The sequence below is a fragment of the Convolutriloba macropyga genome, chromosome 15, assembly GCF_964194025.1.
Source record: "Convolutriloba macropyga chromosome 15, txConMacr16.3, whole genome shotgun sequence".
Lineage (NCBI taxonomy): Eukaryota > Metazoa > Xenacoelomorpha > Acoela > Convolutidae > Convolutriloba > Convolutriloba macropyga.
Genome location: NC_134482.1, coordinates 47816635 through 47836061, shown reverse-complemented (window position 1 = coordinate 47836061; position 19427 = coordinate 47816635). Strand labels below are relative to the sequence as shown.

Genomic DNA, 19427 nt, shown 5'->3' with positions numbered 1-19427 from the left:
CTTCCTCATTTGGAATTTTTACATTATGCTCAGATGCAGTTTTTCCACGCTTTTCACTTTATTTCTGAGGGTTTGAAAGTCGCAGTATCTTTACGTGAAACTATTTTTTTCGGTACGGTTATATGATTGTTATGTTCACAACTACAAAATTGTAGGTTAAGTGGTTAGCTCAATTTTGCACCAAAGCTTTTCTTTGTATATTTTTAAAAAGAATGTCGGTTTACTGATAAAGAATTTTAAAAAGAAATCCATGCAGCATCTTATCAACCATTTCTTCATTAGATGCATATATCGGTAGCAATTTGGACCTACAGTCAAAGAGTGGCCGCGACTTTGATGCAAATTAAAGTTATTAAGTAGACATTCGTATAGGGTTCCTTTTTACAAAATATCAAAATACAAAAGAGGAAAACGGCTCCAAAATGAGCGAAATAAATTTAAATTATGGTAAAGATGACTGTTTTGGTGCCTCTAGAGCTCTAGAAAACTCAGATTGTATAGAATTCTTCAAAATCTAGATATTTCACCCAACCATATTCGCTTGAAAAGAAATATTTCTAATTTTAATTTGAAACAAAATGCCAAACTGAATTAAATGATATAATATTTTAGCTTTCGGTTTGATTACAAATATAGAAACTCTGGTACAAAAGTTATTTAAGCTATCAGAAATCAACAAATTCGGAAACTCAAAATTTTTTGGATTGTAAAATCATGACACTAAATATCGGAAACTTCAAAAATGTATTCTCTTTTGAACTAAAAAAGATGCAATAACTGCTCTTTTTTCAGCTCTCGGAAATCTATCAATTGACATTATCTTCTCCGGAGAAGTTCTGGAAAATTATTTTTGTAGTTTTTTCCATCATTTGTTTTTTTTTATTGTTTCGGAATTCAAAAATTTGATAGATTTTCGGAGCTGAAAAAATTGGAGTGGGAATTAATTGAACAGGATTTTTTTGCAATGAAAGGCACTGAGATTATGGCAGCAGGTAGAATTTAATTTCTTCGCAATATTTTTTCATCCCCCATTGCCTAGGTTAATTGAGCTCTGATGCGATCTAGTCGTTCTCGATTCTGATTGGCTACTGTCCAGTGAGTTGCGTAGCTGTGATTGGTCAATTGATGCTGCTTCCTGTGCTGCTATTGGCTGCGATGCTTTTTGCTGTTGTGTTATTGGTTCGGAGGGTGATGACGCATTCTGATATAGAGCTTGTGATATCGTCGGTTTGGTGTACAGATTATTTACTGAAACAATTATTATTGTTTAAAAAATCTAAAAATAAATAACGATAAAATGAAAAATGCTGTGAAAAAGGTGTACACTAAAATTCCAATGATAGCATCATATTAATGTCATTAATCTAATCAAATCGAAGCTATTTTTTTTCTAACCAAGGTAAAAAAACCACCACAGAATAATGTTACATTCACGGTGAAATGCGGCAATCTATGTAATTTTAGTAACATTGACCGGGAACTTGGCATTGAAAATTTAGCTTTAACAACATTAGCCGCAATTCTCGAAGGTTGCCGATTTGTCCCAGAAATAACCTATTACGCCCCACCAGGAGCCCGCGTCATGTTTCTGCGTAATCGCAGCGGAGCAGCATTAGAATTGTAGCCTGCAATGCGTTATCAGTAGCCTGTTCTCCGCTGTCCGTTTCTATTATTCCTCGCATCTCAGGCTGCTCAGTTTGTGAGCAAGAAAGAAACAAATCGAAACAATTCTTGAAAGATTGAAACAAACAACAAATTGAAAGAAATTAACAGTGAACAGTGTAGCTTTTTGGAAAACTTGCTGATGGACGAATGGCAATGAAAAATAATACGGTTTTGATTGTTTTATTCTACATATTTGTCGAATTTAATTTTTAAAAAAATCATTTTTTATATGCGCAGCTATGATGGGCAAGAAACACAGTTTATATATGTGAAATTGCATCATGTTCTATATTTTGTTTTGCTTAGAGTTATAGTGCTAACGAATTTTCTTTCATTTTTTATTTTTTTATTATTTCACCGGAGAAGCTCATTTTGACAATGTAGACTTTCATGTTGTTTTGATATCGTAGATTCAAAAATTGATTTGAAATGCTAAAAAATCTTCTGAACGCTGAAATTGTTTTCTTATCAAAAATCGATATTTTCAATTTAAATTTCATTTTTTTTGTTGAATTTCAGCGTTTGATATGATAGCCGAGTATTTTTTTAATTGATCTTTTTAGTGTTGCAAATTTCTTTAAATTTTCTTTGAAATCGTATTGTATCTCGATTTTTTGCGCTAAATTTCTACTTTTGCAATTAAAAATTAATCTTATTCAAGATAAAGTATTCCTGCAAGAAATTTCATTATTCTCTACTTTTTGCGAAAATTGGAATCATCATTTTTAACTTGTTTTTGACAAAAATAAATAGTCGCCACATAGTAAGGTTTTGCGTGCAGGGTCCGGAAAACTTGGTTTAGGCAACAAACGTTGGTTTCAATGATAGGTTTGGGGCAAGGAGCATAGATGAGTCTAGAAAACTTCTCTTTATAAGAAATTGGCGTCGGGGATATTTTTCATGCAATTTTGTGCCTCAACTATGGTCTGGTGTTTTTATTTAACGAGGTTGTGACAAGGATAAAATTTATCAAATTGTGCATCCCCGGGCATTGTCCCGGGGCGATTCGGCACATAATCATGACCTTTCAGCTTGTCTGGAGTTTTTTTACTATGGCCTTAATCTGATCATGTTGCTTTTAAAAATTATTCGGAGAAGAAATTAGGGAAATTGAATTCTTTGCAACTGTGTATCAGTAAAAAAACAATTGTAAGACATCATGACTCTTTAAAAGAGGTTTCTCAGGCTTATGGCTCTGCAAAATGGTCCTATTAAGATCTTCAACATGCAGTTTTGATGTTACTTAACTGGTATTTTCGCTTAAATAAACAGAAAATTAAGAGAAGCCACTATCCTGATTGAAAGTCTGTATCATGCAAAAAGCTGAACTTATTTTCTCCAAATTTTTGAGAAAATTTTCGAATTTTGTACGTTTGGTGAAAACCCAGGTCTAGGTACAGACTTATGAAAAGACCAAACTCGACTCATTTGAGCTATGAGAAGATTTTAGCTAAACATTAAGACATTTTGGACTTTAGTTCGACTCAGATTTTTCGCAAAAGGCAAAAGTTGGACCCAAAAATTTACAAAAGACTTTAGCTCGATCCAAAAATAGGGCTGGACTTTAGCTCGACACAATGTTTGCAAACAGAGTCGAGTTAATTTAATTTTAAGGAATCTTTTTTTATATGCGCAGTTATGATGGGCAAGAAAAACAGTTTATATATGTGAAATTGCATCAAGTTCTATATTTTGGTTTGCTTAGAGTTATAGTGCTAACGATTTTTCTTTCATGTTTTATTTTTCTTTATTTCATCAGAGAAGCTCATTTTGACAATGTAGACTTTCATGTTGTTTTAATATCGTAGAGACGCTACTATCATGATTGAAAGCCTGTATCATGCAAAAAGCTGAAATTATCTCCAAATTTTTGAAAAAATTTCCGATTTTTGTACGTTCGGTGAAGGCCCCGGTCTAGGTACAGACTTATGAAAAGACCAAACTCGACTCATTTGAGCTATGAGAAGATTTTAGCTAAACATTAAGACATTTTGGACTTTAGTTCGACTCAGATTTTTCGCAAAAGGCAAAAGTTGGACCCAAAATTTACAAAAGATTTTAGCTCGACCCAAAATTTGGGCTGGACTTTAGCTCGACACAATGTTTGCAAACAGAGTCGAGTTAATTTAATTTTAAAGAATCGTTTTTTATATGCGCAGTTATGATGGGCAAGAAAAACAGTTTATATATGTGAAATTGCATCAAGTTCTATATTTTGGTTTGCTTAGAGTTATAGTGCTAACGACTTTTCTTTCATTTTTTATTTTTCTTTATTTCATCAGAGAAGCTCATTTTGACAATGTAGACTTTCATGTTGTTTTAATATCGTAGAGACGCCACTATCATGATTGAAAGCCTGTATCATGCAAAAAGCTGAAATTATTTTCTCCAAATTTTTGAAAAAATTTCCGATTTTTGTACGTTCGGTGAAAGCCCCGGTCTAGGTACAGACTTATGAAAAGACCAAACTCGACTCATTTTAGCTATGAGAAGATTTTAGCTAAACATTAAGACATTTTGGACTTTAGTTCGACTCAGATTTTTCGCAAAAGGCAAAAGTTGGTCTCAAAATTTACAAAAGATTTTAGCTCGACCCAAAATTTGGGCTGGACTTTAGCTCGACACAATGTTTGCAAACAAAGTCGAGTTAATTTAATTTTAAAGAATCATTTTTTATATGCGCAGTTATAATGGGCAAGAAAAACAGATTATATATGTGAAATTGCATCAAGTTCTATATTTTGGTTTGCTTAGAGTTATAGTGCTAACGACTTTTCTTTCATTTTTTATTTTTCTTTATTTCATCAGAGAAGCTCATTTTGACAATGTAGACTTTCATGTTGTTTTAATATCGTAGAGACGCTACTATCATGATTGAAAGCCTGTATCATGCAAAAAGCTGAAATTATTTTCTCCAAATTTTTGAAAAAATTTCCGATTTTTGTACGTTCGGTGAAAGCCCCGGTCTAGGTACAGACTTATGAAAAGACCAAACTCGACTCATTTGAGCTATGAGAAGATTTTAGCTAAACATTAAGACATTTTGGACTTTAGTTCGACTCAGATTTTTCGCAAAAGGCAAAAGTTGGACCCAAAAATTTACAAAAGACTTTAGCTCGACCCAAAAATAGGGCTGGACTTTAGCTCGACAGAATGTTTCCATACAAAGTCGATTTAAAGTCTTTTTATGGGTCCATCATTAGTCTTTTCAAAAGTCAACTGCCGTATGCCCAGTCAAATTTCAAGAAAAAGCAGATTAAAAAATTTATCTGACAATAACTGGTAACTTGAAAAGTCATTAAAATACTCTGGTTAAGTACTGATTTAGCAACTTGTTATTATTATAACGTAATGAATCAGTACTGACATACTATGACTCTTAAGTCCCAGAAAAGAAGCGCTCTTACTTGAATATTTCATGATACTAGGGTCGTTGTAGCCAGAGCAAGATGCCGGACCCTGGCCCCCCTCCAGTCTAGTTCTGACATTAGTCCACAGGTGTAACTTCCTGTTGGGGTGCTGGAGGGGTCTAGTGTTACCCCTCATGTATTTGACGTCATCATCTGCAGGCTCTGTGATAATTCTCTCTTTCTCGGATCGGATTATTTTGTTGCGTAAGTTTCGAATCTGAAACAAAAGTACGATTTGATTTTAAAATACCCAAAAATTGGAGTTGAGTGTTCGGAGTAGTTTTGATTTTTACGTAAAGAGTTCTTTCACTCTATCTTTTATTCAAAAAACTTTCATGTATTTTTGCATGAAAATTTTCAATTTATTTTTAAATACAACTCGTGCTTTCAAATACGTTTTCAAACCGAAAATGTTTTCAAATAAGCAGTGAAGTGAATGGCAGCTGGAAATTAAAACTTTTCAACAAGATTTCAAAGCAATAAAATTATGCCACCATAGGACGAAAACATTCAATCTATGGTTTATTGAATTTAAAGTAAAAAGCGTTTTCATATTTTCTGAAACTTTTTTGTCAAAAAGGATGAACTTGAGGGCTGGTACCGTGATGTTAAAAAATCACAATATAATTTTTTTTTACAAAATCTGCTTAAGAAGAATCTTTATAAGATCTTTGAATTACTGATAGTTCAGTCAGATTGAGTTCACAATTCTCCAAATCTTTTGCGAGCACTAGTTTCCTTACACACATAGAACACACTGATCTGAATTTTGCTTGAAGTTTTATGACAGTTTTATAGAAAATTTTTAAAAACTTTTTATTACGTTAAGCTGCTGCTCTAATTACAATCAAATAGTTGTGTCAATGCAAAATAAACTAGTGGTTTAACCTGATTTTTTGTTTGTTTCAATCGGAGAATAGAGTAAACTCTATTTTTTTAAATGAAAACACCGTTTTTAAACCAAAAAAATGTATATTGGAAAATCTTGAAATCAGCTAAATAATTGTTGTTGAAGAACTTATCCGAAAATTTTGCTCAAACTCTTGATCAAAACTTTCAATCTAAATGGTGTTGACCAAATTTTTAAAATTCGCTAGACTTAGAAGCATTAAAAGTTGTTTAAGCAGTTCTAGAATAATTTTCTATGAGTTATAACTTACTTAATTGAGTTGTTATATGACTTCTTTTTATTTCAAGATAGAAAAAGCTCATAAAAACTAGAAAAGTACTACAGTGTTGACTGTTTTTTTCTGTATTTTCACGTTTAAAGAATAACTGAAAACGATTTTTCGTAACAGACTTAGGAAAAATAAATCGTAAAAAATCAACTTTCACAATATAATTAATTTATATAATAAAAAATCTTAACACAAACCAAAGATTTTTGCACTCAAACTTTGTTGAATAAAATTGATTTTTTTAAGCAGAATGGAAACATAAGAATAACATTCACTGATCTTCCAAAGTTTTGCAACGCGCAGAAGTCGAGGGAATATCAACCAAAGATTCAAAATTACTTTTCTGATTTCAACCTTCGAGGTCGGCAGGATCGTTTGTTCTCCGTCTCTTTAATAAGAGAATGCAAAACAAGGAAGCTCGGTAATGTGCGTACGCCCATAATGTTCCGACCCCGCTCAACCACATTCTTGACTTTTAATTGGCTGCCAAATGATGAAGCGATCAAAAACATACATATCGTTCAATAAACAACCAATGGAATACAATAATGCCACGCTAGACGGCCGATGAAATTTTTGATAATAGAGCTACTAAAAAGACCAAAAAAGATGTAAAAACAAACATTATCTCCGACCACAACTTGATATCTACAATAAAAGAGATCATAAAATTAAACTCGTATCAGATAAAACCTAAACAAAACCGTTTAACCTATAATTCATTAGAAAAAATATGAGACCGGACGTTTCAGTGCGACTGGTTAACACGTCGAAAAAAAGAGAAAAAATAGCAAAGAGATGCAAAGTTGAAAAATACATTTTTTTAAATACAATGAACTTCACAGTTATTAATGTCATTAGATACAACCTGAAATCACTGAAATTTTCATTTATATCTCCATAGGATGCAATTGAGACGTGCCATAATCCAATCTTCAATTGCGCAAAATTTTAAAACCAATAGGACTGACAGTTTTTCTAAAAAAAATTTTCTTAAAATTTTTCTAAACGAAAAAGAAAACAAAAATCCTCTAAAATGTACAAATATAAAAAAAATCTCAAAAATTTTATGAAGTCTCGTAGTAAAAACAGTAACAAAGCCGAGACACAGAAATTTGAAGCTAAAACCGTTGTAGCGGTTAGTTTATAGCCTAACGCAAACGGATTGTGACCAGTGTTTACAGAGACTCAGCTACAATTTGACCGAAAAGCTATTTCAAAAATTGTTGAATCTCAAAAACACAAATATGTTTTGGAAACAAAAGTTTTAATAAAACTTCAAAAATTTAAGATTTCAACAAAAAGCCAAGGATTAAGTTGCAACAACCCAGGAAGCCGATTGCGCCTGTTAAAATTGAGACCACTTCACGACCCGACAAACTAACAACCACATAACAAACAAACAAAGAAGTCAAACCTTCAAACAATTTTACGACATCACACTATTCAAGGCTCTATACTTATAAAATGTTACCTTCAAGAATTGTATATTATCACTCATCCTAACATCAACGAGTCTTCCCTAAAAATTACAATGTAGACACGACAACAAAAAGAAACCCAAAAATTGAACTGTATAGAAATCTCGAAAACTCTTTTTGAAATTAAATGGTCGAAGCAATCCGTCACAACGTAAAACAAAACGCAATAAAATTAACTGATTCATTTTAAGTAACTGAGAATTCTAATTAATGAGATTGAGTTATATGGTGACCAAATTGAAACCGAAAAGAGAAAGTTGAAAAAGTTTTTTTTTTAAAATTTAATTTGAAAGTCATTAAAACAAACGGCTATAAACTGAAATCTTAATCTAGGTGGAGTTATATGTCCTGGGGGAGTGAACTGAGACCTAATATTATCAGGTGTATGGCGTAGAACAACAAAAAGAAAGACAAACATAGAAAAACAACAAAAAATCCACAAAATTTTGCGAGATAATTTGGTCTCAGTCCAAAAGCATAAACTATTCAACAAAAACAATTAACATATACCGATAAGCTTTTTTTCAACGCTGTACATTTTTTCTACTGGAATTTTTTTCAATTAGATTTGCCAACAATGTGATAATTCGAGAAGAAAGCAAAATGGACTCACAAAAATTGCAATTATGATAAAAATAGAAAGTAAAAAAAAAATTGAAAGCGCGTAGTTTCAAAACAAGGAAAACATTAGTTGATTGTAAAACCGTGGTAAAACCGTTTCCAACAACAACTTTGTACTCACACGAAATTGACTTCTCACTGTTTTTACTGAAGCCGCGCCCAAAATTGAGAGAAATAAGATAAATTATTAGAAAACTTCAAAAATTCACAGATCTTTTCTTAACAATTATATTCAAAGTCATAACAGACATTAGGTAACAAATGAAACAAATGTCTAGGTTCATCTATACCTCCTAAAAAGCTAACTGCATCATTGATTGGGGACACTAAGTCATTTTGCTGCAAAACGTATAACAAATGAAAGCAAAACTCAAGAAGTCTACAATATTATTACGAAAACAATTGGTCAAAGCCATAAAAACCATGAGATTAACTCTGAAACCATATTATAATTTCGTTGGAAATCATTTTTGTATTAGTTCATGTAATTAAGTGAGCGCTGATTTGAGATTCTTGTCAGGAATTTACATGAAAACATTTACATGGCGGATATGTTTTGAAAAAAAAGGTCGCGCCCCATTTAAATCTAAAAATTTTTTTATCATAGGGATCTATGGTGAGGTCAAGATCGGCCCAGATATTGCTGCGCCTCTAACAATGCAGTCAGTTGTTCAAATGACTACGAAATAGATCATTTTAAAAACAAAATTTTTCAGTTTGTCAGAAATAAATAATGCGTTTTGTAATTATCGAGTTTAAATTTGCAAAAAAACTTGCAAAATTATATTCCAGAAGACTCATAAAGCCATCGTGATTACAACTAGCTCGTTTCGGATCTTATGAAGAATCGGACCACAGTTTTAAGGTGTCTAAGTTTAAGGTGTCAGAATATTTAAAGCAAGTGGGCAAAAAAAACAATTGTGGTCCCATTTTTCTCGAAAAAAGTATGATTTTTGAAAAATTTAGCCTAAATTCTTGCCAAAAAAATTAGATCGAACAACTCAAAAACCCTCCCTCCTATATCTTTACAGATGAAATAATTACAGCAGATTTAACAATTTCAAAATGTTTTAACAAAATTGACGAAAAATTGGTCAAAATTACTAAAAATGTGAATAAAAACAGCAATTGTTCACATAAGTTTAAACCTCGATAACTCCCTATAAAAAACGAAAATTGAAAAAATCTTCTTAATTCTTTATTCTTCGCTGGACTGGTTTTCTAATGATACCACTCACAACTCTCTAGATTGATTGCATCGATCGGCCAAAATTGACTGAACAAAAAAAACCCAATTGAGTATATAGTTCCTGCCTCCCAACCAAAGTGGGGGTCGGAACAATTAGTTTGCGCTTATATTTTCAGTTGATTTTCAAAAAAAGTTATTGAATTTATAAAACTCTTTGCAATTATTAGAATTTTCAAAAACACTAAGAACCCTTTGCATCATCAATTTATGTCTCCAAAACGGTTTTGGTGAATCGCGTAATTAGAGTCTATTAAACCGAAAGGTTTTAAGAGAACTTAATGTGCTCCCGGCGTTACCTGTTCATCCTACTTTTGAGAATAAAAGGTCAAAAAAACCACAGGACTAATATAATTGCTACCAACTTCGTTTGAGAGAAATTAAAATTATCACATGCTTTTTCAAGATTAACAAGGGTGCTAACCAGTCACAATAAATTCACCAATAATTAATAACTTACTAACCTGCCACCTTGGTATATTAATGGGTCTGTTGTACAATATCCACGTGACCCCCTCACTGCAAGGGGGTGCAGTTAAACTCCCACTATACGTTATGTAGTGATGAGTCAAAGGAAGCAGTTCTCTCACATTCACCCCATCCACCCGCTTCTTCTCCCCCTTGTAGGCTACCTTGTTCAGACCGTGGAAGAGTTTTTGGAATTCAGAGTTTGTATCGTTGTCGCTTTCCTGAAGCAAAAAAGTTTTGTTAATTCATTCATTTTTAGAAAATAGTTTATTCACAATCAGTACTGCTTCGGTTTTCTCGCAACTCAAAAACATTCGGATGTGTTCCAAATATTAAGTTTTCTTCTGAGCTCTTATCGTTGCATGTTACCTGTAAAACAAAAAAAATTTCAAATATCTGGAAAATTTTTTTCTTCGCCGTTTTTATCGTTGTCGCTTTGCTATAACACAAAAAACTTCTTATCAAACTTATTTCAAAATATTTCAGAGATTGTATCGAGCAGCCAGCAAAAATTTCCAGCAACGCAAAAATTTTGACCCAAAAACTGTTCAAGCTTCTCAAAATTAATCGTGCAAACGGATGATTATCGTTTCACCACGGCCGACAATAGCCTTTTCATGAACCGACTGCTCAACTAGGGCGAAATGGATTGAAATTAGGAAAAAAAATGACACCTTTTTTATCGAAGTCGAACATACCTGGACAAAGACGGAGAGGGCCGCAATGCCGTGTGCTTTTCCGAGTGCCTCATCATAATTTAGAAACAGGTAATCGTTGTAGAAGATCAACTGCATCTAAACACAAACAACGTTGAGGTCCCAAACGGAAAGTGTCTACGTCCAGACTGTCCTCGACAGAAAGTGAAGTGTCTCTGTCCAGACTTTTGTGTGTTTACCAGACTTTCGCTCATCAGATTTTTTGTGCGTTTTTCCGTGTTTCCAGACGATGCAAATTTGAACGCACGACACCCCCGTCGTGCGTTCATCTGGGTCTGGACATATCAACTTTAGGTCTGGGACCTCAATCTGCGAAATTAAGAGTTAAATACATCACACTTGCGGACTAAGGGGGTCTTTCCCATTATAGCCCCCCCCCCCCCCCATGAAATTATAGCCCCCCCCCTATTATGGTTTAATTACCAAGATTGGGGGGGGGGGGGCTATGGGTTATCTGACCACTAAGCTGGGGGGGGGGGGGGGGGGGCTATAATGGGAAAGACCCAATTTTTTAAAATAAATTTGTTGATCGGACTAAAAATGTAAATAAAGTTTTGATAAATCTGTTGATCGCAAATACCACCGGCGTTAAATTCCATTTTTTTTTGGAAAAAAAAACGCAAGAAACGGACAGAATGAGTGGATTCCGGTTGGAATTGCGGACATGGGAAAATTAAAAACAAGGGGGCCGCGCAATGTTAGTTTGATAATAATTTTTGGACCCCAAACATCCTTAACATTATGGCTTAAATTTTACCAAATGAAGCGCTGATAGAAAACATTTAAATTAGAAAACGGAGTTGGTCAAGCTCCGTAAATAAAAACATGAAGTCCTCCCGAAACAGTGTAACAGCTATGACCGTTTCTATTTTCGTTAAACCAAATTAGCATAGACAAAGAGTAACTGAAACAGGCTAAAAACTTAACAGTAAGTTATTAACATCAATTTTGAGGAAAAATTGAACAATAAAAAACGAATTTTCGCTATGGATGGGGAAACAATTCAGTACTTACGGAGGAAATTTTCCCAGATATCAACATTTGCAACGCCTCTGGCGTGATTTTTGATTAAAATGTACTTGAAACTGATGATGATTTTAAAAAACAATTGACAAACTTAAATTCATTCGTAACGACGCGGCATGTTTTTTGAAGGCTTCATTCATTTGCTTGAGCAATTCTGGCCGAATGGCAAAATACCGTGATGCACTTTGGAGTAAATTACAATGAAGAAAACAAATGATATTGGAACCTAATCATTTTTCGGCATGTTGCTTTGATCGATTAAATTCGCTTGGTCTTGAAACCAACAGAAGACTGCTAAGCAACCACTGATCAGAAAAACAAGAAAAATGAGAACAGAAACAGGAATTTTTCTAAACCAAATTTGAAGAAAATAACAAGAAGAACGCACATAAACTCTAATTGGGATCGATTGGTAAATCAATCGAATCACTTAAAGATTTGGTAGTTTTTTGTATAATGTCTTAAAGTATGAGTATAATGGCATTGAGCGAGCCAAAGAACAAGTTTTGTATTTTTTCATGTCATAAGCTTAAAGGAAAAATTAGTTCAATAAAAGGCTTACACTAAACAAATCCTAATTGAAAAAAAACTTATATATGTATTCTTATTCAATTTTTGTTTTTATGATTCAAACAATGGTTGAAATCCGTATCATCATTGACAAAATTGAGCAACAAAACTTAATTACTTCCGAAATGACTAAAGCTAAATTTTTTCATAAGTGCTTACAGTGCTTACTGTAAACTATGTAAAAAATGAAAACTGGAGTTGAAATTGATGCTCAATTGAGTTCAAACTTCAAAATTAAACACACAAACAGTCACTTCAAATTGAAACAGAATTCTGAAATCGATTAGAAATCAAACAAAATAAGTTCTTAGCACTGTAATAATCCAGGTTGTAGTATATCAAGCTAATAAAATTGCTACTTCAGCAGAGCTTTGGTGCAACGGTAGCATGTTTGTTCGCGGTTACGGAGACAGTAGGTACCAGTTCTCCAAGCTCTAATTCTTTAGCAGTATATGGAGTTAGCGGCTAATACCGAGTTTTGGTTGTTACAGCATAATTCTTTTTTTGAATTTTTCTGAAAAACTTGGGGATCAATTTTTACCAAAAGAAAGTTAGCAACATATTCAGCAAAATTTGTTAAATGACAATTTCAGACGCTGAAATCTTCAACCAAGAAGGTCTTTGAACTCGACAACTCATCAAAGTTTAATTTCAAAAACAAAAAATAAATCAATAAACACTGTCGTAGGATTGTAAATGATAAATAATGATGGAGTTTATGACCCGTCAAGTTGTTTTCAGATTGTAATTTATCATGGCTGAAATCATCTCACATCCTTTATACCCGGTTTGGTTAGAGCAGAAATTTTTTTTAATTTTGTTCCTCTTCTCGAACTGCACATATTAGTTGCAATAGCTAGTACAGCTTCTCATCAAGCGATGCAAGCTCTACTTCTATTTAGTTCACAAACCCAAAACAATGATGAGATTTTTGATGATAAACCCTTGACTTCAAAATTAGTGTCTTGATGTGATGTGGTGACAATCGAGAAAATGGGCTAAATAAAAGTTGAAAAAACGAAACAATTCCTACACCCGTTTCACATAAATTATCGTAATTGCCCTTACAATATTTCGTAAAAAAGCATTTGCATTCACAGAGCTTAGATTTTTACAACCAGCTTTCAAGATACGTCTTAACAGACACTGCAAAAAACTTTTCAAATGTTTTAGTTTCATAATTTTACTCAGGAAGCAGCAGTTTACCGGAGTAATGGAATTTGACTGGGAAAAATGTATATTGACCAAAATTTGGCACTTTCATAATGTTTCGCCTGTACTCAAGACTCGAAGTACATTTGCAATCCAGAAAAAGTAGATTTATTCTGAAATATAAGCATAACATGTTTTGGTTTATAGTAAGTACAGTTAGCTATAAAAACAAATTAAGAATATTAGAATATTTTTAACGAACAATGTTTTCATAGATTTTGACTAGTTTAAGTATGCATATATAGAGAGGAGAACACTGACAAATTTTTTGAAATTAGTGAAATAATTATTTTTGGTAACATCTTTCTCACTTAATGGCAGATTTTCTGAGAAATCTCTAAAATAAGTAATCTTTAACCCGACTCGAGATGCCAGTGTCCTTTCAGCACATTAATTTGTCGGAAATTCTAATAATTCGCTGAATTTATGTAAGAGACTCGCTGAAAAACTTTTTTTTTGTAATTTTTGATAATTCCGACTCAATATACGTTCATAAATGCAAGCTGATGAGCACTGAAACTTTGGCAAAAAATGTACTCAGTTTTCAGCAAATTTCCAAAACAATTTCAATGAATTTCATCGCTTTTAGCTCTGATTCTTGAACTTTTTATCATTTATTTTTGTCAGGCGCTAGTAATGAACTTTTTTATAAAAAATGCCTTTAAAAACTCTGAAATGCGCTAGAATTAGGTATGAGATGCGCTGAATTTTCAGCGCAATTCTTTCATGATTTTAGCACATTACTTTCAAAACTTTTTACTAACACAAATTCAAATTATAAGCAAAGATTTTTTGAAATCATTGGTGCGCAACTAATAATGTGAGGCGCACTTTCATTAGTGGACTAGATTACGCCTCAGACAAAGAAGAGGGGGGTTCGAAGCTTAGGCAACGCAAAAATTTCGAAAATTCAGCGCATTTCTTACAAAGTTTTAACGCTTTTTCGAAGGCTTCATTCATTTGCTTGAGCAATTCTGGCCGAATGGCAAAATGCTGTGACGCACTTTGGAGTAAATTACCATGAAAAAAACAAATAATTTTGGAACTTAATCATTTTTCGGCATGTTGCTTTGATCGGTTAAATTTGCTTAGTCTTGAAACCAACAGAAGTCTGCTAAGCAACCACTAATCAGAAAAACAACAAAAATAAGAACGAAAACAAGACATTTTCTAGACCAAAATTGAAGAAAATAAAAAGAAAAACGCATATAAACTCAAATTGGGATCGATTGGTAAATCAATCCAATCACCTAATGATTTGTTAGTTTTTTTGTATAATGTCTTAAAAAATAATTATAATGGCATTGAGCGAGTCAAAGAAAAAGTTTTAAAGAAAAAATTTGTTCAATTAAAGGCTTACACTAAACAAATCCTAATTGAAAAAAAACTTATATATGTATTCTTATTCAATTTTTGTTTTTATGATTCAAACAATGGTTGAAATCCGTATCATCATTGACAAAATTGAGCAACAAAACTTAATTACTTCCGAAATGACTAAAGCTGAATTTTTTCATAAGTGCTTAAAGTGCTTACTGTAAACTATGTAAAAAATGAAAACCGGAGTTGAAATTGATGCTCAATCGAGTTCAAACTTCAAAATAAAACACACAAACAGTCACTTCAAATTGAAACAGAATTCTGAAATCGATTAGAAATCAAACAAAATAAGTTCTTAGCACTGTAATAATCCAGGTTGTAGTATATCAAGCTAATAAAATTGCTACTTCAGCAGAGCTTTGGTGCAACGGCAGCATGTTTGTCCGCAGTTACGGAGACAGTAGGTCCCAGTTCGCTAAGCTCTAATTTTTTAGCAGTATATGGTGTTAGCGGCTAATACCGCAGTTTGGTTGTTACAGCATTATTCTTTTTTTGAATTTTTGTGAAAACTTGGGGATCAATTTTTACCAAAAGAAAGTTAGCAACATATTCAGCAAAATTTGTTAAATGACAGTTTCAGACGCTGAAATCGTCAACCAAGAAGATCTTTGAACTCGACAACTCATCAATGTTTAATTTCAAAAACAAAAAAAAATCAATAAACACTGTCGTAGGATTGTAAATGATAAATAATGATGGAGTTTATGACCCGTCAAGTTTTTTTCAGATTGTAATTTATCATGGCTGAAATCATCTCACAACCTTTATACCCGGTTTGGTTAGAGCAGAAATTTTTTTTAATTTTGTTCCTCTTCTCGAATTGCACATATTCGTTGCAATAGCTAGTACAGCTTCTCATCAAGCTATGCAAGCTCTACTTCTATTTAGTTCACAAACCCAAAACAATGATGAGATTTTTGATGATAAACGCTTGACTTCAAATTTAGTGTCTTGATGTGATGTGGTGATAGTCGAGAAATGAGGCTAAATTAAAGTTGAAAAAACGTGACGAGGCTAATACCCGTTTCACATAAATTATCGTAATTGCATTTACAATATTTCGTAAAAAAGCATTTGCATTCACAGAGCTTAGATTTTTATAACCAGCTTTCAAGATACGTTTTAACAGTCACTGCAAAAAACTTTTTCAAATGTTTGAGTTTCATAATTTGATTCAGGAAGCAGCAGTTTACCGGAGTAATGGAATTTTACTGGGAAAAATGTATGTTGACCAAAATTTGGCACTTTCATAATGTTTCGCCTGTACTCAAGACTCGAAGTACATTTGCAATCCAGAACAATTAGATTTATACTGAATTATATTGATAACATGTTTTAGATTATAGTAAGTACAATTAGCTAAAAAAACAAATTAAGAATAATAGAATATTTTTAACGAACAATGTTTTCATAGATTTTGACTAGTTTAAGTATGCATGTATAGAGAGGAAAACACTGAAAATTTTTTTGAAATTAGTGAAATAATTATTTTAGGTAACATCTTTCTCACTTAACGGCAGATATTCTGAGGAACTTCATAAAATCTCTAAAATAAATAATCTTTAACCCGACTCGAGATGCCAGTGTCCTTTCATCCCATTAATTTGTCGGAAATTCTAAGAATGCGCTGATTTTAGGTGAGAGATTCGCTGAAATACTATTTTTTTTGAATTTTTGATAATTCCGACTCGATATCCTTTCATAATTGCAAGCTGATGCGCACTGAAACTTTTGCAAAAAATGTACTCAGTTTTCAGCAAATTTCCAAAACAATTTCAATGAATTTCAACGCTTTTAGCTCTGATTCTTGAACTTTTTAGCATTTATTTTGGTCGGGCGTTAGTAATGAACTTTTTTCTAAGAAATGCCTTTAAAAGCTCTGAAATGCGCTAGAATTAGGTATGAGATGTGCTGAATTTTCAGCGCAATTCTTTCATGATTTTAACACATTTCTTTCAAAACTTTTTACTAACACAAATTCAAATTATAAGCAAAGATTTTTTGAAATCATTGGTGCGCAATTAATAATGTGAGGCTCATTTTCTTTAGTGGACTAGATTACGCCTCAGACAAAGAAGAGGGGGGTTGGTTCGACGCTTAGGCAACGCAAAATTTTTGAAAAATCAGCGCATTTCTTACAAAGATTTAACGCTTTTCAGCGCATATAAGTGCTTTATTATGTAAGGTTTTCGCGCTGAAACTTTTGAAAAATCAGCAGACCAGCGTATTTCTTATAGATAAATTTGCGAAAAATTCTCGACCCGGGAACGTTTTATGCCCGCAAACTAGGGGATTTTGAACCAGAATTGTTCTGGATTACGTAATGATGTGTATGATAAAGCACTTATATGCGCTGAAAATGGAATAAGTTACCACATTGGCTTCGGTTGGCAAAAAATGGAAAAGTTTTTAAGAAAACGTTGAATGATTTCTTGCTCTCACAACATGAAAAAATTCCTTTGAATAGTAACGTAGGAGCTTTTAAAAGTTATTTTTATTTTTAGGAAGAAAACAATCGAAAGAAAATTTTAAAATGTGATTCTTTAAGAAGATTGTTGATGTTTATTATATTATTTTGTTTGAATGATTTGAATTATTTTTTGTTTCAGGTATATTTAACCGTATGGTTATAATTTTAATTTACTTGTTACAAAAAAAAAAATGACGTCACATATGAGTAGTGATGTGTCTTTCTGGGCAAACTACGGGGGGGGGACATAAGTGTCTTCCCGTGAACACTACGGGGGGGGGGGGACACAAGTGTCTTCCTGGGCAAACTACAGGGTGGGACACTTTGAAATTCTTTCTCCTTATTCCCCCTGCCATGCATGAAACTAATCTTAGGAAACCATTTTCCCTCCACTTGCGTGACTGGTTTGCCGCTTTGGGCTTGAAGCCACTTTAACTACCACCGCTTTTGCTTTGAAAGTGAATTCGTCATATGTCTGCGCCAGGGTACTTTAATCTTGTTTTGGTCTGGGCAAACTACGGGGGGGGGCATAAGTGTCTTCCCGTGAACACTACAGGGGGGGAAACAAGTGTCTTCCCGGTCAAACTACAGGGGGGGACATAAGTGTCTTCCCGTGAACACTACAGGGGGGACACAAGTGTCTTCCCGGTCAAACTACAGGGGGGGACACAAGTGTCTTCCCGGTCAAACTACAGGGGGGGGACACTTAGATTTTTTCTTTGTTTTTCTCTGAGTCTTATGGAGGGGAGGGGGGACACTTGCATTTTTAAAAAAAAATCAGTTTAAGGTAACCAACCGGGAAGAACTTTAAAAACCTTGGGGGGAAAGGAGCTGTCATGTAGACACAAACAAAAAAAAGTAATTATCATACCCTGCAAAAGTCACCTAATTTTCATTTGTCTATAATGCTTGCTCAAAAACAGCATGACAACAACAATCGCGACGGTAGATTTAAAAACCATTCATGAAATCTATAATTTAATAAAAACAGACTATCCAGAACATAATGAAACATTTCTTTGCTTTTTGGCAACCTGCTTGCACTTGGACTCTGATGTTAACCTCGAAATTGCACTAAAACTGAGGCCTTATGGTGGGATCATTGGAATAGATAACTCTTCATTGGATACTTATTTGAAATCATTTAAAGTGCTTCGCTTCATGATGCCTCTGGATTTATTGCAGAGTATAGCCAAAAGGGTCCAGGATATTCTTAAGTTTTGCCTTGTCCAATCACAAACGCTTACGTTGGTCACCTGACAGGTTTATTCTTCTGCATGTTCGTGAAATCTTTTAAACGTAACTTATTCAGTTTGCTGGAATGTTGAGTCCGGAGATTGTTGTTATAGATTTTGAAGGTTTTCGACACAAAAAGAGTGGATTCATTATAAAAGAATTATCTATTTGTTCAAACAACTACTCAGACACGGTTCTTTTTCTTCCTCCAATTTCCTTCAACTCGCTGTCCTCGAGTGAGAGGAAATCGCATCAGTGGGTATCGAAGCATTTGCATGGTATTTCGTGGGACAGCGGCAGCTACCCTTACTGGTTTCTATCACAAATATTTACAGCAATCAAGATCCGTTTTCCTACTGCTAAATTCTACGCAAAGGGGAAGGAGAAGACGGAGACACTGCAAAAACTCCTTCAAAAAGACGTCACAAATTTAGAAACATTGCTATGTCCAAAAATTGAAGAAATCTTCACTCCATTAGAGCACTTGACTTGTTCACTTCATTCATCTATACTACCATTCAAACAAAAGAAAAAGCATTGCGCAAAGAGAAAGGCACAGGTGTACTTTTATTGGATAACACTACCAACTAATGAGTCGTCGTGTGGAGAAAGCAACTCCTTCAGTTCTTCAAGTGAATTTATCTCCAAATTTGACAGTATGCAGTTGCATTGCGAGTGATAACCAGTTGACAGTGACTTTTCTGAAAGAAGAAAAAATTGATTCTCGTGGACAAACTATACTGAGGAA

At 33.6% G+C, this 19427-nt stretch overlaps 1 protein-coding gene across 1 annotated transcript in view; it reads right to left on the bottom strand.

The window, feature by feature from the left end:
- Window positions 1-894: 894 nt before the first annotated feature.
- The window catches only part of LOC142354523 (carbonic anhydrase-related protein 10-like), a 77366-nt gene continuing 58833 nt past the window's right edge, over window positions 895-19427 (bottom strand). Inside the window, exons 5-8 of the mRNA XM_075406846.1 lie at window positions 10768-10863; window positions 10066-10290; window positions 5073-5292; window positions 895-1248 (exon numbers count right to left, since the gene is read on the bottom strand). Of these exons, the coding sequence (XP_075262961.1) occupies window positions 1022-1248; window positions 5073-5292; window positions 10066-10290; window positions 10768-10863 (768 nt within the window). The 3' untranslated portion in view covers window positions 895-1021. The remainder of the gene's footprint in view (window positions 1249-5072; window positions 5293-10065; window positions 10291-10767; window positions 10864-19427) is intronic.